General features: G+C 40.3%; 2 protein-coding genes across 2 annotated transcripts in view; one reads left to right on the top strand and one right to left on the bottom strand.

The window, feature by feature from the left end:
* Positions 1 to 2,940, top strand: part of LOC117394415 (alpha-catulin) — a 120,020-nt gene extending 117,080 nt beyond the window's left edge. Inside the window, exon 19 of the mRNA XM_033992664.3 lies at positions 584 to 2,940. Within this exon, the coding sequence (XP_033848555.2) occupies positions 584 to 748 (165 nt within the window). The 3' untranslated portion in view covers positions 749 to 2,940. The remainder of the gene's footprint in view (positions 1 to 583) is intronic.
* Positions 2,369 to 7,328, bottom strand: LOC117394416 (protein Abitram-like). The gene is made up of 6 exons (XM_033992666.3): positions 7,120 to 7,328; positions 6,699 to 6,750; positions 4,820 to 4,949; positions 4,392 to 4,468; positions 4,128 to 4,197; positions 2,369 to 3,458 (listed from the first exon to the last, which is right to left on the bottom strand). Exons 1-6 carry the CDS (start codon positions 7,205 to 7,207, stop codon positions 3,318 to 3,320), a joined length of 558 nt encoding a protein of 185 aa, XP_033848557.1. The 5' UTR covers positions 7,208 to 7,328; the 3' UTR covers positions 2,369 to 3,317.
* Between the last annotated feature and the right edge of the window lie 12,915 nt (positions 7,329 to 20,243).

The raw sequence follows: 20,243 nt of genomic DNA, 5'->3' as shown, positions 1-20,243 counted from the left end.
ACTAGGTTGCGAGCTTGCAATCAGAGAGGGAAGCTGTGGTCAAGCCTTGATAGAAACTTCTGCCAACTTAAATGATTAAAATAGAGCAACTACTCTCTACAGGACTGAACCTAATGAGAAAACTAGGGTATAGCCATTAAGACTGCTAGATACTCTAACACCACATGCAAAAAAAAAAAAAGTTTGCTACCTGTGGATAGCTACCTGAAGAAACAAAAGTAAATGACATCTTGAAGAAAGGCAACACACATGCAGAGATTGAGATTATTGATGGAATACTGTTTGTCTGAACTCTGTTGCACTTGTATCGATATCATGTGTTTATATTTAATTACCACCAGGGCCACTAGAGGGTTATGAATCCAAGTTTGTATAAATTAAAGATCTGAATGATTTATTTCTGATGAAATATGTAACTGCTACTGTATGTCTGCTGAATTTAACTTGTGCTTAAGAACACATACTGAGGTTCAGGCTGAAAATGTGTCACGTGGGAAGGGCCTCTAATGTGGTTCAGATCTGCTCATAGTAAGTGATGTTAACAAGTCCTTCAAATGCCTATCTTGAAAACTTTTTTTTACAGTACAAGTGTGAGCAGAGCAGCTTGGGATCCCCCCAGAGCTGGAGAGAGACTCCACTCCAGACCCCGGTTCATGAAGACGGTCTCAGTGGAAAGAATGGCAATGGCTTTGGAGTGAAATCTCTGGAGCACCACATGGCAAACCTCACCTTCCTGGAGAGCAAGTAGCAGCACACCTGCATAGGACAGAAGGACCCTCCTTTCTGTTGTGACGTGTACTGGAATCCTTAACAAGAGCATCCCTGACACCACCCCAGTCACATGGATAAACAGATCACCTTGAACTGGCAGTGCTATCCTTTTAATCAGTATTGCTGTGTGTTATCTCTAATGGGTCAGCGGTTCCCAAACTTCATGCTTTTTTGGTTCAATTACTTAGTATCTCATATAGTTACACATACCTTATACTACTTGTACAAAATAGTGTTTAAAATTATTAATTTTTAAAGAGTATTTGCAAAGCGCAGTGCAACTAATTGTTGTTAGTAACTGACTATAATGGGTATTTGGTTGGGGAGAAGGGGCTTTAAAAGGATTAAGTAAGGCTAATAGCAACATATATTGCCCCATATTTTGTTATAAACGATTACCTTTGCTACTGTAAATTGCTGGAAGTTGGTAATACAGGCCCATAGACCTCTGTGCAGAATAACAAGCCATTTACATTTCTGATAATATAACTTATTTGCAGCTTGCTTTAACTTGTATTACTGTGTACTGTTAGCTGCTTTTGTTTGTTTGTTTAACAAAACATATAGCGTATTCACTGAGCTGGCTGATTTACAAAATTGTTAATTCACTTTAGATTCTAAATTCAGTGGCATCTAATTTTATAGAGACAGTACAATAAAGAGCCAGGCGACGCCCCCACTGAAGGTCTTTGTTTGGGAACTGCTGTAAAACATTGTATGGTACTTGAAGTAATCACATTGAAACCAGTGGAGTTTAAATGATGTTTTGATACAATCTACAAACTGCTATTTTGCGCTTAAATGTTTAATCTGACAAATACCTGGGTGAAAGTCTTAACAAAACTACAGATCCAAAGAAGCTGCTATAGACTGGCTGTATAAGCACAGAAACTGGAGATGTCAGACATATTGTATGTAGTGAACCACTGCTGTTTTAAGAAAGAAGAAAAAGACAATTCTCTCTGTAATCTAAAACATATATGAGCACTGAACTATTAATCCTTTTATTGTTGAATAACTTGTATACAAAAATCAAAAACACACCTTTAAGACTTTCTTATGTAGGTCTGACCCTGTATTGTGAAGTACTGTATATAGAAGAGAGATTAAATGCTATTCTGATTTTATTCTTGGAACTAGGTCAAGCAACTATTTTCTAATTAAAATAAACCCCTACATCTCACCACCTAAGGAAAATTATATTGTCAACTTTTAATACCATAGGGTTGTTTGCAACCTTGTGATGACATCTATAAATACTGTGTATTTCTGTTGTGCTGAGAATTTCAAAATGATAAATAACAGAGGAACGTCACATATCCGACCATCACATAACCGCCCTGATCAATTAACCGCCTCGCTAAATAAATAAATATTAAAAGTAGGCTACTTGAATTAAGCAAAGCGAGCTTCATAAACACAATGCTTACCGGCCGTTTGTTTAAAATAGCCGAAGCAGTATTCAAACCGAGCTGCTTATCAGCTGTTGGCAATATCAAGAGTGCAAAGTACCGTGATAGATGTTAAGAAAGCAGAACCAGGGAGGCAGGGACTTCTAGAGTTAATAAAGAAGACATTAGGTGCAGGTTAATGTACATTTACTGTTTTTTTTTTTTTTTTTTTTTTTTTTAAAGCTTTTCATGGAGATGGCTTACAGCAAACCACCTAGCAACACTGTATTTGTAGCCTAATTAATCTCGTTTACGCTTGCTTACTTTTAAAGAAAAAATGTCCCCATGTTTAAAGCAGTTTGCATGTTTTTGTTCACTAACCTATTAATGGATGCGTAAATGCTTCTATAGATGTTCGCAAAACTGACTTTTTCACATATCCGCCTATACCCCAGTCCACAGGGGGTCGGATATGCGACGTTGTACTGTATAAGCCCTGAAAATGACAGCCAAATAATGAGAGGGTTAATGATCTCCTACCCAAGCCAAAGGAGCTTTAGCTTACTGATCATGAAAACATCACTGGGGCTGCTGATTTGGTACTATGTGACTGGGTAGAATATGAAAAGCATGGATAAACTACTGAACGCGATGGTAGCGTAGAGGACTTATATTTATTTTTCCTGTAAAGACAGATTTTTTTTTTTTACATTTCTCTAACAATTAACCTGTAAAATTATATTTTTCAAATAAAACTCTTAATTCATTAATCCTCAAACCAAGTGTTGCCTGCTTTCTTAAACTGAAACAAAGAACAGCTTTTCACACCAATTGTGGTTGCCAGACGCCAATCAAAATAACTTTTACGATAACATACAAATCCACAACTTCTTTCAAAGACAGTGGTGGATCTGAATACAGCCACTTCAACAGAATAGGGCTCTCTGTGTACCAAGACATTTAAACTCAAACAATACCAGTATTTACACCAACTGAATAAACCCCAGTGCCTCTCCTTGTTTAGTCCTTACTACAATACTAGCCTTTAAAGGCTCTGTTGTTAAAGCCAGTAAACAACCAGGAGCTATTTGCTCTACACGTAGCTCCTAGTACTTCTCCAGCTGTGAAAGACAGGCAGCCCAGCCTGCTGTCCCTTCATGAGCATGGCTCAGGGGTTGTGCTCCTTCTTTTAGAAAGAATATCTTCATACTCTGTCTGGGTCAGCAGTCCCTGGGTTACACTTTTACTTTCTTCAAATTTAGGCAACACAACCGCAATGTAGCCTTCTGTGGATGGCTGGTGAGTCAAAAAAGAAGAGATTAAAAACTAGTATTATTTATTGTAGGTAAAAGCCACATACATTATTATCCCTTGCTGGGAATGCAAATTCCTGATTCCACCATTTGTACATGAATCTGTCTTTTAAATTAAACTAATAAAAGTATCAACAGAATACATAATGGTTCTCCATGACCGATCAGACTTTCCATGTATATTTATTATTTATTTTATTTCTTAGCAGACGCCCTTATCCAGGGCGACTTACAATTGTTACAAGATATCACATTATTTTTTTTACATACAATTACCCATTTATACAGTTGGGTTGTTTTTTTTTTTTTTTTTTTTTTTACTGGAGCAATCTAGGTAAAGTACCTTGCTCAAGGGTACAGCAGCAGTGTCCCCACTGGGGATTGAACACACGATCCTCCGGTCAAGAGTCCAGAGCCCTAACCACTACTCCACACTGCTGCCCTTGTTTTTAATCACCCTAAACGGATGATTAAAAACAAGGCATTGTAGTACTGCTCAATCTGCATATGGTGTATAACATTAACATATAAAATACATGCAGGCACACACCTTTTTTGTTAGCCTTTATCAACTGCCTTAAGAATGGCTCAAACCTCATACCATTTGGAAACAAACAAATATGGTAAGTTATCTAAGATTTCATGCATTTACCTTTTCCTGTAATAGACTAGGATTCATAAGAATGTCCTCATTGACTTCTAACAGGCGTCCTCTGATACAACTGGGGGGGAAAAAAAAAGATAGTATTTATCTTCATATGTTTTTCTTTTCTTGCCCTTAACACACCACCCTATATGCCACCTTTAATTTAAGTGTCATAATTGCAGATTATTTTTTGGTTTGTTTGTTTTACAACTTACAAATGCAAAGTGCTAACTATTAGTTCTCAAAATGGTTAAATTCTGCAGGTCTTACCTAAAAACAGTATATTCCTCTCCATCCATGCATGTTATTCTACACAGGGGTGCGAGCTCTGTAAGGAACTGTCCACCCTAAACGGATGATTAAAAACAAGGCATTGTAGTACTGCTCAATCTGCAAAACATGTAACATGCTAGACTTTTCTAACGCCTTTTGGAACACTGTTAAGAGTTAAAACATTAGACAAGACTGAAGCAAGATACTGTAACAGAAGCAGAAAATTTGACAAAAGTTAACGGCACTAGAAATTAGAATAGGAAGAATAATAATGTCATGGCCAGGCAGGGTTTATATGGTATATCCATGGGAATATAAAGTCACTGCCTCAAATGTGGTTTTTGAGACATTGAAAAAGGTTCACACATACAAGCTGTCCTCACAGGGGTGCTTCACAATAACCTGACAGTGAATCTGTATCCTACCCGCTTCGACTTCCCAGAAACCTTGTTTTGTAGCCTGCTGCAGTTGGCACTGATCTGGTAATTTATGCTCTTGATTTGTCTTCCTTTTTGTAAAACGGGATGCGATTCTGCAAGTGTGATGACACAAATTCTGTGGAGCCAAAATAAGCAGCAATTTGTAGTAACAGCTTTAAAGATGTCAGTGATTCTGTACTTCATGAGCAAGGGTGCCGTCCTCTTCACCCTTCAATCCATTAACTGGTTCTTACAGACAAACAAATGAGATAAGAATAAGATCAAAAAAGAATGTCATGATTTATTTAGGGGTGGGAGGATTTAAATAAAAACAATAGAGAGGCTTTTATTATCAAAATGTGTCCTATTATATCGTGCTAATTGTACTTATATAGTATTTTAATTGTAAATTCATCCGTTTAGTTAGTACTTGTAGCAATGAAAGAAGCATATTTAAGATATTTCACAGGTAGCTTTCTTATTTCTGAATGCTGTGTAAGAAGTGTTCTAAATTATTTTGTATTCTGTTTTTTTTTTTCAGGAAATACAATTTACTGTAAAACTGTACAATGAGCGTTTATCGTGTACCGAATAAATCTATTTTTGACAAGGACTTGATGATTGATAGTCTTTTCCTATTCTTTCTTTAATCCACAGTAGGTAATCCGACACTCAAACCCACTCAATCAACAACCCAACTATTAAACCACACCCATCTGTGGAAGTAGAAGATAACATATTGTTTCAAATCTAACAAAAACAAAAATAGAGATATTGTGCTGGGGAAAACATTCATCCAAACAAATGGCAAACCAACTTTTTAATCAATTAATTACTTTGATTGGTTCATATTTGATGTCTAACAAAATCATTAACATAAGTAAACTGTTGCAATCAACAATCAAACAGAATAGAACTCTCACAAGATATAGTCCATGTTACAACTGTATGTTAGTCCTACCACAAATGAAATCATGGCTGATAGTTCGGCTTCTGCAGATGAGCCTGAACTACAGAGCATTAAAAATAGAACACATGGTTAGGGGGAAAATAATCCATCTATTCCATATCTACTGTATAAACATGTATTAAAACCATGCAGCAAATGGTCAATCTAATACAGCTCAGACTTAAATTCAATCTTCCTTTTCTAAGTAATATTTTAAAGGATCAATTTCTTGGTAATCAATGTCTTCTTTCTGTTTCAATAGTACCCCACTCACATTTGTTTCAGGACCAGGGATGGAAATAAGACTCCTTTTGTACAGCAGTTTCACCCATTCCAGGTCTTAATACCACCTTGATCAGCCAATATAGGTGTGTCTTATTAAACTCATAATGAAACCAGGAATGGCTCAAATTGCTAAGCAATGGGGGTCTTATTTTCACATTTAGAAATGCACTTTGCTACCATAAGCGCAGTTTAAGTAAAGCAAATTAATTCAAATACATAGAAGTTTAAAATAGGATATAACAAAAATGTAATGTACTTTGAAGGCCAGTTTACAAATGAAACAAATATTAGCGGGAAAGATAAAATGTATGACAATGCATGATCTACAAATGGGCAGTTACAAAGGGTCAAACAAGACAAAATGGCACGCATGTTTTAGGAAATTATGTTATATTGTGGGTAGCCCTAAAGTTTATAATTCACAATTGCAAATGCATACAAAATACGAAAATATATATATTCTTGACAATCGCCGATTCTTTCACAACTAAAGTGATTAGCTGAGTACCCGTTTGTTTTTATAGTTTCACCAGAAACAGTAGGACATAGTACTGGACAGCAAATAATACCGTTTTAAATGCATGTTAATTCTCCAAGGGGTTGTAGAAAATAGCTTCCAGTTTAGAGGACCCGTTTTATTTGTAATGATACCTATTAGAATGCTGCAGGACACAGTGGTCTTCACCGGGCTTACTCTTCAAATCTGTATAAAAGAAAAGTTCATTGAGTATGCTAGAACTTCTGTATTATCTAATCTTGTACTGTAGGGGTGAATGATAAATTAATAAGTTTAAAAGCCATATTCTGAAACAACGAAGTTTTAGTGATGACTTTCGTTTTTCACATTGATAGCAAGCACTAACTTATTTGTAAATCAGAGTTGAAATTATATTTAAGTTGTTATTATTATTTAGGCAGTCTTTAACTGTACACAGTGATTATACACCCCACACGACAAAAACGTCAGGGAGCTTTGCGACGTTAAACTTCATTGCTTTGCTGGAGTTCGCAGTTCTTTCTACTTTCTCAACTGCATATATTTTCTCTTCTTGCTAACGACGGCAGTACCTACCTGTTTTATACCAACGAGTATAATATCGAGCAACAACTGAAGAAGCTCCTTGTTGGTTCTCTGTCGCCATCGATGTCTGTTTTTTCATTTAAAAAAATAAATAAATAAACTATTAGCCGCCAGGACTATCACCACCCAGTACAGACATACACTGCAACTCCGACTACAAAAATAGTCGTACCGGAAGTTTACGACTGCAATCTGTTCCGATGACTCAAGTAGCCTATACATTTCTGTCCTGGGATATTTTGTTCTGCTTATATCTTATTAAACTACTTAAAACTCCTGTTTGTAGGCTTATTATTTGCTATTTACACGGTGCAAACACATTGCATTACTCGTGGTTACAGTTCAAGTAGTCTGACCCACAATCTTAAAAAGCATTTTTTCTTTTTTCATGTCAAAGAAGTCCCCTGGGTCGACATTGTCTATACCTTTTAGGATTTTGAATGTTTGAATCAGATCGCCGCGTAGTCTTCTTTGTTCAAGACTGAATAGATTCAATTCTTTTAGCCTGTCTGCATAGGACATGCCTTTTAAAGCCGGGATAATTCTGGTTGCTCTTCTTTGCACTCTTTCTAGAACACTCTTCCCTTTTGTAACGAGGTGACCAAGGCATGCATGATTATGAGCAAGGCAGCCTGAGAAGTGGCTGCTTTTCTTGGAATCTGGATTGATAACTGGGGTACACATGAATTATTTTTGTGTAACTACATAAAACTATATAAAGTCAGATACAATGTGGACTACCCTAACCTCTCTTCTGAAACTGTGCATGAGCATTTCTTCAATGACGTTGAAAATTAGGAACATAGAGAAGCAGTCTGCTGAGAGGAGCTCAAGGTCCACACCTGATGCACATATGGAGACATTGCTCGACATATTTATCAAAATGAGTGAGACTCGTCTGAACTAGCACAGCAAGACTCGTCTGAACTAGCAGTGAATGAGACTCGTCTGAACTAGCAGTGAATGAGACTCGTCTGAACTAGCAGTGAGGGAGACCCGTTTGAATGAGTGAATGAGACTGTGAGATTATATATATATATAACCCCATACTGCACCTCTCAGGGTTTCTTTTATATTCCTTTTTTGTAACACATACTATGCTTGTGCTTGTATTTTTCGCTAAGCAAACAATGCTGGTCCTGCAGCTGGTCCTGCATTGATGGCTTTGTTTGAACTATAGCACATATACAAGAAAAGTTAGATGAAACTTAATATGTGTGTCCTACAATATTGTGGGTATTAAATATTAATACAGATAGCATAGTGTGCAGTTTTCATTCTAAGGCTGTAAGTCTATGTTCAAAAGGTTTACACGGACATTTACACACATTTGAATTAAGAAGTAGACTTGATTTAGTATTTATAGTCCTATGTATAGTTTACTTTTGTAGCTATTTTAAATTTGACATAGATTTGAATTTAGGATTTTTTTGTTTGTTAATCATTTAAACATGTACGCCTCTCTTCACAGACCGTGATTCTTTAAACTTAGGTAGTCCTAACTAGTGGGTGTGTGAAACCAGACTATAAGCTTTTACACCATTACAGCGGAAGAAGAACAGCTCCCTCTAGTGGGCACTCATAATATGTTATAATGAAGCGTTTTCAAGGCAAGGCTAGACTGCAGTGAGGTCTGGGCAGGAGGACTCCAGTGCAGAGGTGGGGCAGTGATGGGAAGTTCAAAAACTTCCCAACCCAAAAAAAACATTTCCCTGATGTTTCTGTTTGCGGTACACCTAAAACAAGTTCAAACCAGACAAATACTCAATTCCAGGCCCGGAGGAAGGCCTAGGCAAACTAGGCAGCTGCCTAGGGAGGCAAATTTAGAGGGGCAGCAAAAAAACAAAAACAGAAAAGAAAGTAAGGAATGTGCATTATGTGTGAGGCACCACTCAGGTGATGTTTAACACTACGGTAATCGCACTGAAGACTCCTATCTTTCGCATTGTATGGAGTGGTCGATAGTAAATTCTGTTGGGTCTAGCTATTATGCCGTTCTATAAAATATAGACTAGAGAAAAATGCTTATGACTGACTTAACATCATCCGTAATGGAGACATGAAGTTTCAAGAAATAATCAATTTACAACAAGAATTTGGTAAGTTAATAATTTAAACTTATGAGAATTTACAGTATTTTGACAGTAAAAAATAAAAAATTTGAATTTTGCCTATCACATGACATTGGCAGTATTACTAACCTGTAAATAGACATGAAATAATATTTAAATGAAACCTGTCCCAGACAAGAGCTAAATTCAGCTGTATTTTTTTTTTTAACTGACTAGCCAGGCAAATACTGTCATCACATTCAAATCTTCCTACTTACCAATACTTCGTTATTACTGAGGTGACCAGGTGGCTCTGTGCCATCTGTGAGGCACTTTTCTTCCGAAGACACTTTTTGGCATAACACTGAGACAGGCTGAGACAGTTCAGGATTACAGACTCCCATCATCACCAATGCATTTAACAGACAGGTGTGTAGGGTTATTCAACTGATCCATGCCGTTCGTGTATCTCAATTACAACTGAAAAATGTATTAATGATAAAGATAAACTTGTGAAGTACTGTATTTCGTGTTTGTGCATTTGCTGTGCATAAAGACAGTGTTTGCTGCCTTTAATGTTTATTAATAGCCTACATGCTTACCCTTAAGAATAAAGCTATGTATTGGGATTTGTGCAAGTATTCAAAGCATGAAGTTAGTTTAATTACAGTGCTATGTTGTGCCAGAGATCGAATGATTCTTGGACAGCTGCATAAAGGGAACAGAATACCCTGGACTAAATGGCACGACAGTTTATTCCCAGGGTTAGGTGGAAGTCGGACGTCTACAAAGGGGGCAGAGAAACGGTACACGAAACTAATGACCCGGATGGGAAACAACGTGGCATCCGCGTATTGGAGGAGCGAGTGCGCTCGTTGAACAAGGGGTCATGGGTGACGTTATAAAAAGGGGACGTAGTGATGTGATCTGTTCCTTTGTGAGTGGTTACATTAAATGACCAGAAGGAGAACCTGTGTAGTGAAATGTGAGTGTTTTGTTTGTTTTTGTTTGTCCTTAATAATACTGTTTGTAATTATTTGGACGGCTAACACGATCCGGAGCTGTCACCAAAGGCCAGCACTAAACCCGGATCAACAACACTGCACTTTTGTTGTCACTAAAGAACTGTATTTACCACGAGCACTAGCGCATGCACTGTGAACTGGTGTTTGTGTTTGTGTATGTGTTACGTGTGGGTGAACTGAAACAGGACTGTTATTATTTCTGGGCCAACCTGCAGATTACAAATAAGCAATACACACTGCTGTATTGCTTCATTACCATTGTTATTATTTACTGTTGTTTTGCCATCAGGCCATTGGATTTAAAAAAACATTAAACAACATTGCACCTGGATTATAATTGTCTGTTTGTTTATTGATCACCTGCACCTGCACACTGCTAACCACTTTGCCACATGTGTATAATTAGACTGACAGCATTGGGGAAGGTAGTAGTTGGCATGACAACCTCTGTTGCCCTTTCCGCTAGTTGTTGTACAAGTTTGTATTTTCAAAACGTACGATACATTGGGAGAGTGTTTTCTGATAATATTGTAGCAAAGCGGGGTGCTTAAAAGGACCGTTGCCAAGTTATACCCAGGAACGAGACATACACTGGATTTCAGCTGTAGAACTCTGTTTATTTCTAAACAGACAGCAGCAACCAACAAACAGGTCACTGGTCACTGGTCACAGGTCACAGGTCATCAAATTGAAACATCCACTCTGGCCGACTGCAGGAACGAACCACTCTCCCACTCCTGCAGCCCCTACCACTGCTGACAGTGACATAACATAAATCCAGGAACAACACTCAATAACACACAACACTTTGCGATAAGAATACTCGATATAACAAAAACACTAACTCCTAACAATAACACAACAACAGTAATTTAGCAGACTATAGACATTTTCCACAAAACCCAGCATTCCCAGTGTCCTTCAAAACTCCATTATACCACCAGTGGTTAAAGAAAAGGGCTTGTAACCAGGAGGTCCCCGGTTCAAATCCCACCTTAGCCACTGACTCATTGTGTGACCCTGAGCAAGTCAATTAACCTCCTTGTGCTCCGTTTTTCGGGTGAGACGTAATTGTAAGTGACTCTGCAGCTGATGCATAGTTCACACACCCTAGTCTTTGTAAGACGCCTTGAATAAAGGCGTCTGCTAAATAAACAAATAATAATAATACCAGTTAGCTATTGGCTGAATGAAACCTGCTGAATAATGTTCCAATAACATATTGAACTTTGTAGTTTTCCATATACTTAACAAAAATTGAAAAATGTGACATTTCAAAATCAAAAGAACTGTAGGCTATTACTATTATGGCTTGCGGTAGACTTTTCCGATATCATTTCATAGTTTCTTTGATTGCATGACCCTTATACAGGTTTACCATGGTATTTTTGCACAGTATTGTTGCACTTTTTCCATGGTAATAACATGTATTAATCATAATTTACCCTGGTTTACCATATTTATTAATATGTTTTACCATACCTCACTGTTCTTTACATTGCTTTACCATGCTTTCACTATGCTTTATTATGTTTTGCTATGCTTTTACTATGGTTTTATAGAGGGGTGTGAAATAAAAGATCTACATTATGCTTATATATGTTTTTTAAAAAAAACTGTCTCAATCCTTAAATTCTAGGCGATGCAACGCTTTTGGCCACAGCTGTATTGCAACACAACTTGGAACTATTCAGAATTCTTGCAAACTAACTGTGAAGTTGTTGACAGAGTTTGATTATTGCCAGTAAAGACAAGCCATGTAGAACACAAATAGCTACATGCCAACTCTGCACTGAGCTTTGATTATATACTTTAATTTTAACAGATGCCTGGAACAAGTGGAAAGCAGAATCTGGGAAAATAAAAAAAAAAAACCTTTCAGAGATGTGTTTGCCTTACTCATCCACTCCTTTACCATGCTTTTGGGGTTTGCAGTAAAGTCAGCCTGCTGATGTAACGCAATGTGCAAACAAATGTTTTGAAATTCTACTTGTGTTAACACTGTACATGAACTCATTGCCTCCTTCTATCAGGGATGCTGCTTCAGTCAGTATTTTAGCCAAGGTTAAAGACTTATTTTTATAGGTTAGCCTTTTCAACCTAACATAAATACAATTGTTTTTATCTATTTTATTTGATATTCTGGTGCTTTATCTATCATTCTTATTCATTTCATGTTTGTGTTATTTAGACATTGATCCGACTTTTTGATAATGTTTACTGTACCTCTTTCTGTGAAATGTAAAGGAATCAGCAGCAGCTTCTCCTCTCTAATCTTTGATACATCTGCCTGTTCCAATATGAAGTATGACATACAAACAAAGAACCAAAAAATCAAATTAAGAGGTAAGAAGATTTGTTGAAATCTGAGGTTAAAACTCAATGAAGCTCTATGTAAGGTGGAATAAATGTAGCAATAGCACATAAAGAAGGAATTACCAGACTACTGACTGCTTGCGTAATTGACCACGTGACTAGTATTGCAAAATCCTGGCAATTCCTATATGTGCTACAGTACATCTTATTACATTATATTTTATTATCTTATGAAACAACCACACACCACATCACACACACACACACACACACAATATACAAGAGACCAACAACACACAGCAAGCCCTTGATTCTTCACTTTGTTACCATATTCCAAAAACAAAAGATTGCTCACTTAACACGGGAACCCTCTGCTCTTCAACCACACATCTGAGCTAAAGCAAAAAGTTCAGGTTGTTTTTCATATTATAATTCATACACTGTATTAGCAATAACTATACAGTAACTGGACAGCTACACAGCCACTGTGCAACAGTTTAGGGCTCAGTAAGTCTCCATTGGCATGCTATACATTTTATTGGCTGCTATCATGGTTCAAGTTACATATTTTCTCTGACAGCAGTTGACTAGAGTTTCAAAGCCCACACATCTGGATTCTAAGTTTGTGACAGCTCCCCATCACCTGAAGGAAGAGCCTTTTACCAAGATACTGGCCAGATAACAAGGTACATAGTATGCCTTGTGTGCAATTTTAGATTGCCAAATTGAATGCCTAGTATAACCGGAATCACTATTTCCAAATCTCCCTCCTGGAGTTCAGCCAGCCTAGACAAGAGCTTGCCAATCAGCTTGGAAGAATCATAAGTCTCATGCAACTCCAGCTCTGATATCTAATGCATTTGGTTAATCAGAAGTTTTGTGTTGAGTTAATGAAGAGTCTAACTTGCAGAGAACAAAGGTCCATATAAAATATAACAGAGCTCTAGATTCCTAAATACTGCGATCAGACCTGAAATATAAGCACATAGTTATCGCTATAGAAATTTGAATGCACCCTCTATATAGAGCAACTCTGCTTATGCCAACGTCACCTCCAGCAAACTGGTTTCATATTACCAGCACATTTTCGTTCATATGATTACCAATACATGTTCACTCTACAACTGTAGGGAAGTTTCAGAAATGGCCAGTGCTGATGTATGGTGGTCATAGCTGGGGGTTTTGCTAGTTCAGGAGACTGGGTACTGATTGGAACTGGTTAAACTGGTCCAAGAAAATGTAGCTCCACAATAAAGCCCTTTAGTAAAGTGTTTGCTGTCAGAATGCCAAAGTGAATCTATTTGCAGTAAGATGGGGTTCTTGGATTGTATAGACCTGCAGGGTGCCCTGAAAGAAGACTGTTAGTATTTGTTCTAATTTATCAGCAGAATATCCAGATGGGCAATACAGTCACACCCAAATCCTACAGAGAAAAAACGGATCAGTGTTTCCAGTAACAATTAATAATATGTTTCAGTAATTCAAGTGCAATAAGTATTTCCTAACATATGATGGTAACACTTTAGTTTAGGGATCCGATATAAGTGATTATAAACAATCTATAAACGTTATTAATTATGCTATTAACAATTATAGAATATGATTAGAAATAATAAGAGTATTATTATACACTTTTGTCATTGTTTTTTGCGCTATAATCACTTATAATGGATTGTCACAAAGACGGCCGGAGTGGGTGGCGTCAGACCAGATGCAGGAAATAAACAGACAGAGATTTGGGGTTTGGTGAAGCTGAGCGAATGCTTTCGCTCAGCATTTAATAACAGAACAGAAAATAAAAGGTTTGAAACAGAAACACAAAACAGGACACGGCACTGGTAGCCAAAATAAACAGACAAACAAAACGAACTAACACTTAACAAACGGTGCACGGAGAGACAAACAAACAAACACGGTGAGTGAAAACAACTACTAATTCTTACTCTTTTCATTAACATTTACCTCCGCTCCAATCCCGTTCTCCACTCACCAAACACCTAACCCCGAGTGAAAGAAATGTGCGTCTATATATACTATTGTGCTGGGATTCAATTACTAAATTATTCACTTGAATCCCAGCACGTGAATTAATTCTGTGCAACCCCATGCTCACATATTACATTTAACCAGCACGTGAAGTGATTTGTGCCCTCCTCGTGCCTAAATACAAATCTACCTTTTTAAATACACGTGAAACACAGACCCGTTTATATCCCGTGTACCAATCTCTGCACCAACATTAACACACACAACATACAACACAAAATATGCACACAGGGGCGGGGCACATTGCCACATATACCCCCCCCCCTGTGCAAAGCACACATGGCCTCAACGGCCACCTCCCCCCTTAAAAATCCAGCAGTCCAGGCCAAAGTCTTGGGCTGGGAAGGGAGGCTTCCAGGGGCCCACAGGTGGCAATGTTGCCAGTAGCCAGGCTGCTACTGGCCATGCTGTCAGCAGATGTGCCGACAGCTCCCAGACTGACTCCTTCAGCCGGGGCAGTCCTGGCAGCGGAAAGGCTGCTTGGGGGATGGTCTCCTGACCTCCCCTCTTCTTCGTAGCCGGCAGCTCCCTCTTCCGGGGCTCCGGCCACAGTCTCTTCTGCAGCACAAGTGCTGCGGTGGGAGCAGGTCTCCGGACCTCCCCCACGGTCTCCGGCAGCGAAACTGCTGCAGTGGGAGCAGGTCTCCGGACCTCCCCCACGATCTCCGGCAGCGAAACTGCTGCTGGGGTTGGTGGTCTCCAGACCTCCTCCCCCTTCTTCGTGGCCGACAGCTCCCCTTTCTGGGGCTCCGGCCACCGTACTCCCCGTGGTGGAGGTACGGGAAGCAGAGACAGCTCCTGCTGTTCTGCTTCTGGCAGTGACAGAGGCAGCTCCTGCTCCTCTGCTCCTGGAAGTGGCAGAGGCAGCTCCTGCTCCTCTGCTCCTGCCGGTGTAGGTGGCGGAGGCAGAGGCAGCTCCGGCTGCTCTGCTCCTGCCGGTGTAGGTGGCGGAGGCAGAGGCAGCTCCGGCTGCTCTGCTCCTGCCGGTGTAGGTGGCGGAGGCAGAGGCAGCTCCGGCTGCTCTGCTCCTGCCGGTGTAGGTGGCGGAGGCAGAGGCAGCTCCGGCTGCTCTGCTCCTGCCGGTGTAGGTGGCGGAGGCAGAGGCAGCTCCGGCTGCTCTGCTCCTGCCGGTGTAGGTGGCGGAGGCAGAGGCAGTTCCGGCTGCTCTGCTCCTGCCGGTGAAGGTGGGAGCAGCGTGTAGTCTCCTGCCAATGGAGGTGGGAGCAGCGTGTAGTCTCCCCCTTTTCCAGGGGACTGGTGCTGCTCTGCCTCTCTTGCAGGGAACTGGTGCGGCTCCGCTCCTATTGCAGGGGACTGGTGCGGCTCTGCCTCTGAAGGGAAAACCAGCAGGCATTCTTCCTCTGCTGGTTGTGCTGGGGAAACCAGCAGGCATTCTTCCTCTGCTGGTTGGGCTGGGGAAACCAGCAGGCATTCTTCCTCTGCTGGTTGGGCTGGGGAAACCAGCAGGCATTCTTCCTCTGCTGGTTGTGCTGGGGAAACCAGCAGGCATTCTTTCTCTGCTGGTTGTGATGGGGAAACCAGCAGGCATTCTTGCTCTGCTGGTGAAGGTGGGAACAGCTGCCTCTCAGGCTTCGGATTCCCGCGGTCCCCCCGTCTGGGCGCTGGACGCTCGCGGTCCCCCCGTCTGGGCGCTGGACGCTCGCGGTCCCCCCGTCTGGGCGCTGGACGCTCGCGGTCCCCCCGTCTGGGCGCTAGTTCCTCCTCTTCATACTGGGTGGGGCATATGGCTAACGTTTGCCCATAAGCCCCACAGCCAGGGCATAACTCTGCCGCGAGGTTCTTTAAAAAAACCTCCCAGCCATCATCCCCGACCTCCTCCCTTTTGGGCTGTGGACGCCCCGACTCCTCCCTTTTGGGCTGTGGACGTTCGGGCTCCTCCCACTCAGGCGTAGGAAGTTCGGGCTCCTCCAGCTTGGGCTGTGGACGCCCCGACTCCTCCCGCTTGGGCTGTGGACGCCCCGACTCCTCCCGCTTGGGCTGTGGACGCCCCGACTCCTCCCACTCAGGCGTAGGAAGTTCGGGCTCCTCCCAATTGGGCTGTGGACGCTCGGGCTCCTCCCGCTTGGGCTGTGGACGCTCGGGCTCCTCCCGCTTGGGCTGTGGACGCTCGGGCTCCTCCCGCTTGGGCTGTGGACGCTCGGGCTCCTCCCGCTTGGGCTGTGGACGCTCGGGCTCCTCCCGCTTGGGCTGTGGACGCTCGGGCTCCTCCCGCTTGGGCTGTGGACGCTCAGGCTCCTCCCGCTTGGGCTGTGGACGCTCAGGCTCCTCCCGCTCAGGTACTGGAGAGGGCAGCGACTGCTCCTCTCCCTCTTGCTCACTGGAAGGCATCCCTCCCATGTCTGCAGCTAGGTACCCCAGCACCACCATGGTGAGGTCACGAACGGATGCCGGGTTGTGCTGTTGCTCCCAGTCCTCCCATCGTTTCCCATCTCGCATCTGCAGCGCGTGAATAACCCAGGGGAGGTCACTGGCGAAGTTCCCCTCGGGGTGCACCAGCCAGTCCCATATTTCCCGGGACGGTGGGGAACCCGGTGGCAGTGGGGTGGCTACTGCCCCGTTGTGGCTGTCCTCCTCCCAGCCCGGCATGCAGGATGAGGGCTGCAGCTGTTGTTGCTGCTGCTGCTTCCTGCAGCTCTTTCTTCCCATCCTCGCTTTACTATATATATATATATTTTTTTTTTTTGTAATCCAAAACCCCCTCTCCTGGTCTGACGCTTGGAGGCGCTGTTTATCCCACGATGACACCACGTGTCACAAAGACGGCCGGAGTGGGTGGCGTCAGACCAGATGCAGGAAATAAACAGACAGAGATTTGGGGTTTGGTGAAGCTGAGCGAATGCTTTCGCTCAGCATTTAATAACAGAACAGAAAATAAAAGGTTTGAAACAGAAACACAAAACAGGACACGGCACTGGTAGCCAAAATAAACAGACAACAAAACGAACTAACACTTAACAAACGGTGCACGGAGAGACAAACAAACAAACACGGTGAGTGAAAACAACTACTAATTCTTACTCTTTTCATTAACATTTACCTCCGCTCCAATCCCGTTCTCCACTCACCGAACACCTAACCCCGAGTGAAAGAAATGTGCGTCTATATATACTATTGTGCTGGGATTCAATTACTAATTAATTATTCACTTGAATCCCAGCACGTGAATTAATTCTGTGCAACCCCGTGCTCACATATTACATTTAACCAGCACGTGAAGTGATTTGTGCTCTCCTCGTGCCTAAATACAAATCTACACTTTTAAATACACGTGAAACACAGACCCGTTTATATCCCGTGTACCAATGATTATACACCAACATTAACACACGCAACATACAACACATAATATGCACACAGGGGCGGGGCACATTGCCACATGGATATATCCTGTCTGTCTTTTCAGGTCTGTTTGTCTTTCTAGCCCTGTGTGCCTGTCTCTCTGTCTGTTTTTATATGTCTGCCTCACCAGTTGTTTGGGGTTGCTTTGTTTTTGCAGTACAGTTATTATACACTTTTGCCGTTGTTTTGTTTTTGCTATTGTTTATAACCACTTACAACGGCTCCCTAAACTAAAGTGTTACCCTTATGATTTCCTATTAGATGTTTGTTTAATTCAGAGTTATCATTAATTTATAAACCTATAAACCCTAAAATGATTTCATCATGAAGAAGCACTTGTTTTATAGTGTGGAATAGCTCTATGTTGATTTATTACATCAAATGCATTTGATTCACATTCAGTTACACAGGGATGTGTCAGTTCATAAATACAGTCGCTGCTGCCTAATCAGGATACTGATAATCTGTATTTCTGGGATACAACTCTAGGAGATGGTTCTTCCCAATGCTATTTATGTTATTTAATTGTGATACAGCATTTTCAAATGATGAATGGAGATCGCTTTTCAGAGCAAGTAGCACAGTGCAGTGAGTATGTGATAACGCTGTGACTTGCGTAAACCAGGAGTTTCCTGTGGTTTTTCAGGCTGCTGTTGCCAGGAAAGTTGGTGTAAACATCACATCAGCTTTTTTGATTTTTGCATGGGGTTATGTTAATTTAGGAACCCACTTAATTTGCATAACATTCCTCATACTGTTGGAATTGGGGTTTTGTTCTCATCCTTCTTGGCCATTTTTGATTTTTACTCGGAACACGAAAAAAAAGTCAGGAAGTTAAAACCTCGTCATATAAGCGCTGCATGATTTTCAGGGCCTCTGTGTTTGTTCATAATAGCGCAGTCCCAGTTCATGATTAAATTCATGTTTGGAGTTTAGTACTGTATGAACAAGTGTGCAATCAATCAGTAACTTACTATATTCTTAATTGATAAATGTAATTTTTTATTTCAAAGATATTGGGGGAAGTAGAAATGTGTCTGACTATATGAAAGCAGGTGGCAAAGATTACAGTTTGGTATCCGTCATTGTGAAACCAAAAGAATGATGAACCAACAATAATACCATACTGCTTTAAAAATACTTTAAAACAACGAAAACTCTGTAGCTAGGCTACAATATTGTTTAATCCTAAAAGAAAAAAAGCTATGTGTAATTGTATCAATAATATAGCAGTGTCTGCAAAATAAATAATTTAGTATGCTGTTTTTGATCACTTTATTCAGAATAATGTGCTACAGTATCAATAAAAGAGGTCACTTCTCCACCATAACTGTGCCGATCTGATCTTTAACATATGAAACCATGTCTTGACAAGGATGACAGCACAAAGCCATACCTGGGCAGATATTAGACCATATTTGAACACACTGTTGTGTACAGTATTATTGCTATTGTATGCAACCTGGACTGAGTTCATCTTCGTGAAAGCGTTGTTGTCACCACAGATAACTCAGATTATAGAAGAACAAGATAAGGATGCTTTTTTACAATTACTACCTGTAGTGCCAATATCAGTAGCACAGTATATCAATAGGATTATACTGTATAATAATGGGTTTCATTGTTTCATTGGCTAACTATTTTTATACATTTTTTAAAGGCTGCATTGGTGATATAAGAGAAATATAAGAAAATCTGTTGATGTTTGTAATTTAAATTAAAATTGAAAGAGGTTTACCTTTTCACTTTATTTTTAGTAAATGACACAAAACCCTTGGTACACAATGATAGATAAAAATAAAGATAATTAAATTATACAAAAAACTAAAAATAAATATACAAATATGATGGAAACATATCAGGATTATAGCAACCATCGTATGTAAAAACAATGAGGTTGACATTTAAATTTATTTATCAAGGGCTGTCATTAAAGGCTCAGATATTTTGTTGCTGCATTTAAAACGAGATTAAAAACACATTTTTATAATCTCGCTCATATCTCTTAAAGTGCTTACCCTTTCTTGCTTGTTTTGCTGTTTTATTGTTTTATTATTCTGTTGTTAATTTTTACTGCTTATTGTTAGTTTTTGTAATATTTATTAATGTTTGTATCCTTGTAAAGGCGCTATATAAAAATAAAGATTGATTGATTGAAAGGTGATTAATATTTTAGCCAGTTTGCACAAGGTAATAGTTACTTGGAATTCACGCTATCAGTAATTGGCACTTTGAAAATTGCCATTGCATTTCTCAGCGTAAAAAACTGAACTGACTGGCAACCTTGCTATGAAAGTCAAAAAGGCTCTGAATCATA

The sequence above is a fragment of the Acipenser ruthenus genome, chromosome 3 (genome assembly GCF_902713425.1).
Source record: "Acipenser ruthenus chromosome 3, fAciRut3.2 maternal haplotype, whole genome shotgun sequence".
NCBI lineage: Eukaryota > Metazoa > Chordata > Actinopteri > Acipenseriformes > Acipenseridae > Acipenser > Acipenser ruthenus.
The sequence above is the reverse complement of the archived record's forward strand: the minus strand, read 5'-3'. Positions and strand labels throughout refer to the sequence as shown.